General features: G+C 31.8%; 1 protein-coding gene and 1 long non-coding RNA gene across 5 annotated transcripts in view; both read left to right on the forward strand.

Annotated features, from left to right (window-relative positions):
* LOC132754561 (telomere-associated protein RIF1-like) overlaps nucleotides 1–1,511 on the forward strand; it is a 55,600-nt gene extending 54,089 nt beyond the window's left edge. For all 4 annotated transcript variants that reach the window (XM_060745207.1, XM_060745209.1, XM_060745210.1 and 1 more), the window contains one exon: nucleotides 1,171–1,511. In XM_060745207.1, the coding sequence (XP_060601190.1) occupies nucleotides 1,171–1,478 (308 nt within the window). In that variant the 3' untranslated portion in view covers nucleotides 1,479–1,511. The remainder of the gene's footprint in view (nucleotides 1–1,170) is intronic.
* Nucleotides 1,512–1,958: 447 nt separating this feature from the next.
* LOC132754563 (uncharacterized) lies at nucleotides 1,959–5,401 on the forward strand. The gene is made up of 2 exons (XR_009629097.1): nucleotides 1,959–2,402; nucleotides 2,557–5,401. It is a non-coding gene; the product is annotated as an uncharacterized LOC132754563 (long non-coding RNA).
* The last annotated feature ends 599 nt before the right edge of the window (nucleotides 5,402–6,000 follow it).

Raw genomic sequence — 6,000 nt, forward strand, 5'->3', positions numbered from 1 at the left:
AGTTTTTAGTACCAGTCCACTTTTTGACTGAACTGTTTGAGATATTAATTTGATAGCAAAGATATAATCATCATAGCTTGATAAAATTTATCTATTACTTGTATTATAAGGTAACTATAATACTTTCACATACAAAGTCAAATCTATATATTATGCTGATTGTACAAAAATATACTGCTTCCTTGGCATAGATTTCTTGAAAAATTATGTTATTATGTCATTTACCAAGGTGTTCTGAGTGACGTAAAAATACCTTATTCTCTCAAAGTGGGTTTAATACTATTAAATTTATTTAAGGCTCAACTCAGTTTTTTTTTCTTTCCTACCAGCCCTCTTTTGACTTAAACATTTCAAACTTTGCTGCAGTGTTCAAGGGTATCACACAATTCAGTAAAATAATTCTTCACTAAATATCTTAATGCTCATGGCCATTGTTCACTTTAAAAATACAGAGATTCTTGTATTGCCTTTTACTGCAAAAACTTTTTTTATTGGCAAGCAATAAAAAAGTCGAGCGCGCTGTCTTACGGACAGCTCTTGTTCTACTTGTTATAGAGTTTGTAAGCGACCAGCATGGATCCTGATCAGACTGCACGGATGCGCAGGCTGGTCTGGATCCATGCTGATCGCAAACCCATTATGTTGGTTTTGTCATGGCGCGGCTCAAATGCAAAAATATGTACTGATATAAATTACACAGATTTTGGTTTATTAGCTACATGTATCAGGTGAAACTTATATAAACCAACAGAAAGAAATTTAGTATTTGATATGAAATGTCTGCTTTAATTAAAGCATTATATATTGTTACAGTTTAATAAAGTATATACCAGAGAAAATATATAATAAGAAAGGACAATGCAAAATGAATCCTGTATCTTATTTTACAATATATGTTTAGTATTTACATGTTAGTTGAATAATTCTAATCAAGTAGTAAGAATATTAGATGATTTCACTAAATTTGTGTTTTTGTTCTGAAGATAATTTAAAGTAAAGTAATATTTTAAAAAAAGAGAGAAAGATTAATTACACAGTGTTATAAAAAGAAGAAAATTGGAAAAGCTCATTTCAAAAATCATTTCAAATATGAAGGTAAACTTTATAAACTGTGGAATGATAGTTGGCATTATACTATAATGTACATGATATATATATGTTTGAATGCAGGGTTACCAGAAGATGTGGATGAGATTTTAGCCAACAGTGAAAGTCTACTTGAAGCTGTAAACAGCTTGACAAGTGATCTTGACACATCTGAGGTCCTTCAAGATTCTGAAAACACGTCAGGCGCCAAACCAGATATAAACCTTAGAGACGCACTGTTAAACTACTGTGAAAAGGACAAGATAAATGTTCAAGGATTAAGTGCCAATGACCTTGTGAAAATGTCACAAAATTTAACCGCTATGCTCTCTGAGGTTAGCAAGGCAATAGAAGCTGTTGTCAACACAAGATGCAGATCTCCATGGAGATGAGATTTATTGTTAATTTTAAGGGCATGTGTACATTTAAAATTGCAGTGTATGATACTTACCTAGTGTCCATGGTAATGTCTTGCTCTTAGGTTGCTAAAGCTATGTTTGTGTTGCTAGGTGGATATATGGTAAATACTGAGTATGCTGAAGTTGAAACTGAAAGGAAGTCAGCACACAGTCATGACGTATCAAGTCAAAATCTCATATAGATGTGTAGAATTCCTTGATGTGTAGTAGAAACTTGAGTATGACATATGAAAATGCTAAGCTAATTCTAGTTGATTCATAAGCAATATTGCTCAATTGTTCTGTAAATACAAGTTTTTCTGTGTATTTACTGATAAAGGACAGCATTAACATTAATGCTTAGAATTTTTCTGGCAGAAGTATTTGATTGGTTTCACATGGAGATGCAAAACTGATCCTGTTCAACGCCATGCAAAACAGACTGTTTGAAACAAAGATGTTTTTTATAAAACAGACTGTTTGAAACAAAGATGTTTTTTATAAATAAAACCAACTGCTCCATTTACAAGTGAAATTGTGAACATTTGTAAAGGCTTAAACTTGATTTTGCTGGTATTAATTGTATATTGACGGTCTTAGCTGACACATAATGATGTTATTCATTCAAAATCTTTTTGTGTAGAAAAGTCTGTCTTTGTAAATGGGAAATATAGACTTTGTTGACACTTTGCAATTCAGTGCATAGACAAAATTGAAATTATTGTGTTAACTAACAGATTTTGATATACATATAAATGTCATATCCATTCAGAGATAGTTTGACTGTATTCTAAAGATGCAAGTGTAATGAATATTGAACGTCATTTATTTTATTATGTTTGTTTTTGTTAATAAACATCAATTAGTGAAAGGGTAGCAGTAGTGGTAATAATGATTCTTATAGGTCTTATATTATAGGTCTTATATTATAGGTCTTATATTATAGGTCTTACATTATAGGTCTTACATTATAGGTCTTATATTATAGGTCTTACATTATAGGTCTTACATTATAGGTCTTACATTATAGGTCTTATATTATAGGTCTTATATTATAGGTCTTACATTATAGGTCTTACAGCTTAATACCAGATGATGCCCTTACAGGAGTGTGTGATCTCTGCCCAATCCTTCGTTATTCCCGTATAAATATCATTGTTGACACCTTTTTCCAAGTCTTTGTTTTGTTTTTCCAAATATTGTTAAATCCTGTTAAACTTTTCCCAATTGTTGTAACCATTTTCATAAACTTTGTTTAAACCTTACTACCAGCTTTTGAGAATTTAATAAACCTTTTTCAAGTATTTTATGGAGAGAATTTTCTAAACTCTGTTTAAACCTTTCTCTAATTTGTTCAGCCTTGTTTAAACCTCCCTGTACATGTTAAATTTTTTCCATACATTGTTAAACTTATTCTCAGTTGTTATAATTGTTGTTATCTTTATCCTGCTACTGTCTGTATTATTAGCTGGATAAAGCTTTGCAGGATAAACTTATCTAACTCCAGTCATTATGTCATCATAGCCTATGATGATGTCATATGGTTAGTGGCCAACCAAAATTACATACAGACGCTGTTTTATTGGGGTAATGTAAGAATTATACCATTAAAATAACCTAAAAACATGATTAAACTAGACTAAAGCAGGATAAATCAAGAACATGGTTATTGTTGGGATGGAGGAGGTTTATCTGGTTCACTGCAGAAGTGAATCTTGGCTCGCTAAAGCTCGCGGAGATACACTTTCTCACGGAGATACACGTTCTCGCTTACCGGATGAACCTTCTCCAATCCGATATCAACCATGTGTTCTCTATTTTTTCCCAGTCATTGTTCAAACCTTGCCAAATCACTGTTTAAAAAATTTCACCATTAATGTAGTTTAAACCAAGTCGTAAAACTAGCTTAAACCCTTTTTTCCCCCAAATAATTGTTAAAACTATTTCCCACTCCTCGTTACAAACCACTTCCTTATTATTGATTCTTGCTTTAAAATACTGAATTATCTAGTATTAAATGTTATTTTTTAAGGTACATGAAATTGTATTCTTACAATTGTTTAAATGTTATTTAATATTTGCCTGTTACCTGACTATATGTGAAGGGCACAATTGTACATTTAATTAAGAGCAAGTATTTCATGTTTGCAGCATATATGTTTGTATATCAAATTTTGAAGTGTTATGCATGGTGTATAGATACTGAAAAATACATTATAGATGCATGTAGTAAATATTGCTTGTAAATAAATTACAAGGTAACCCTTAAACCTCCATCTTTAATTTCTTGATGAATTGATAGTTTATTTTCTATTTTCCAGTGTTTCCTGTCATTTTATAAGTGATAGAAATAAATCATTACTAGTTTGTCTAACTTTAAAAACTCACATGTTTATTTGATGTTAAGTTTATCTTGTTGAACCTACATAACTTAAGTATTTATTTGAAAGGTAAATGGTTGAAAAATCTTAAAAGATTTTTTTTTTTTGAATACTTGCCATTAAGTTTGCTTTAGATAGTATTGCTAATCTCTTTCTGAGGTTTATGAAATATTGAGACCACCATAAAATGTTTTTGTACTAGAATACAAAAGAAATGCCCATTTTGAATTTTGATATGTTTTTTTTTGTACTATGGTAATGTATATATTGTTATATATATATTACCTCTATGAAATTAAATAATAATTTGTCTGATGTTATTATATAGTGGGCCTGATTCTATTATGTTAGGAAATCATTCATTGATAGGCTATTGTTGTTATACTGAAGTGTACATTCATTCAGAAAATACATATGAGCCGCCTCACGACAAAACCAACATTGTGCATTTGTGACCAGCATGGATCCAGAACAGCCGGCGCCTCTGCGCAGTCTGATCAGGATCCATGCTGTTTGCTTACCAACCCTATTACAAGTTAAGAAACTGATAGCGAACAGCATGGATCGTGATCAGACTGCGCTGATGCGCAGGCTTGTCTGGATCCATACTGGTCGCAAACCCATTATGTTGGTTTTGTCATGATGCGGCTCATATGCTAGTGGCACATGCAGGTTCCCCATACGTATGTTACTTAAGATGCTGTATAGCCTACCTAAGGAAAATGTTAACCTGTAGAACAATGTTTGCCACCTTGTGGCTTAGGGGTTGCCTTTAAGGGTTGAGGCATCAGATTTTTAGCCACATTTATGCCTGCATGATCGTAAGCGGTGAATAAATGGTTCCCTGTTTGGGAGTTGATGAATCTTTAAGCTCTAGCAGGTAAGGTGGTTTTGACCTCTGGTATTGCTTTAAAGTTGTAACACCCGAGGTTAGCTAAAATCATCTTTTCCTCTTTCAGCGCCATATGACCTAACTTGTGTTAGTGAGCCGTAAAACCAAACAAATACTGAATTATTTTAATGGACTTGTCTAGCTCCCATTTTTGGAAATAATCAATTTTGGGAATTTCAAGATGAAAATTTAGTTTTGTCAGCCAACAGTATAAAGCCTGGTCAGACTGCATAGTTGTACTCTATACTGTTGGCAATGGTGTTCGTTTTTCTGTTCCATTACTGAAAATGTTAATTGATACATTCAAAAATTATGTAATTATTTGATAGATCAGATTAAGCCGATTTAATATGAGCAAGTTTTTAATGATACAGAAATTATACATTTTGTCTGTTGTTTTTTTTTATCCACCACCGCTGTTCTAATTATATGTATTTATTAGTTATAATTTTTATAAATATTTGTTTTAACAGATTGTATGCATTTGATCAGTTTTGAAAGATATTTTTCTATAAATTAGAACTATTTTTGTTTTGAAGTTGTGTATGGAAAGGAGTGTTTAAATGTCTGTGTGTTTTTTGGATGGAAATGGTTTGAACTTTGTTTTTTTATAGTGATCAAATAGACGTGTGTGTATGTGTGTGTGTGTGACAAAAATAGACTTGTGTACATAGAATATGCAACTTACATTTTATAACATGATATTTTTGAATAGTTCTTTGTTGAGTTACGTTTTCTAAAATATATTTTTATAGAAGAAAATACATCCCAAATGTAAGCAAATATTTCATGGAATTGAATGTAGTATATGGCAAAAGGTCAGTTATTTTAAGCATTGATAAAATGGTATGTGTTGATAATTTTGTATGTCGTTTTGTTTATTTTAATTGTTCTCTTTGTATTTTTTCCTCAAAAATCTGAGTGTATATGAGTTTATTTATACTTGCCACTGGTTACTCAAATGGGCAAGACCTCCAGAAGAGTATTAGTGATTTTAGATTTTGGAGAACTGTGCAAGATAAATAAAGATGCCCCATATTCAGTAGCTTCTCCTGGTTCTTAAATCTGTCAAGTCTTTGAGCACTCGTACACAAGCTCTCTATTTAAAGTCTCATGCAAAATACTATCAAGTAATTTTAGTTGGTCAGCCCAGTAAGGTCAAGGTTACATAAAGCTTAAATTGCATCACAGTGTCTTGAAGTGATACTGTCGGTTCAACTTCATTGTATTCTAGAAATTGTTA

This window comes from Ruditapes philippinarum, unplaced genomic scaffold (assembly GCF_026571515.1).
Source record: "Ruditapes philippinarum isolate M1 unplaced genomic scaffold, ASM2657151v2 ctg1048_1_1_1_1, whole genome shotgun sequence".
In the NCBI taxonomy this organism is placed as follows: domain Eukaryota; kingdom Metazoa; phylum Mollusca; class Bivalvia; order Venerida; family Veneridae; genus Ruditapes; species Ruditapes philippinarum.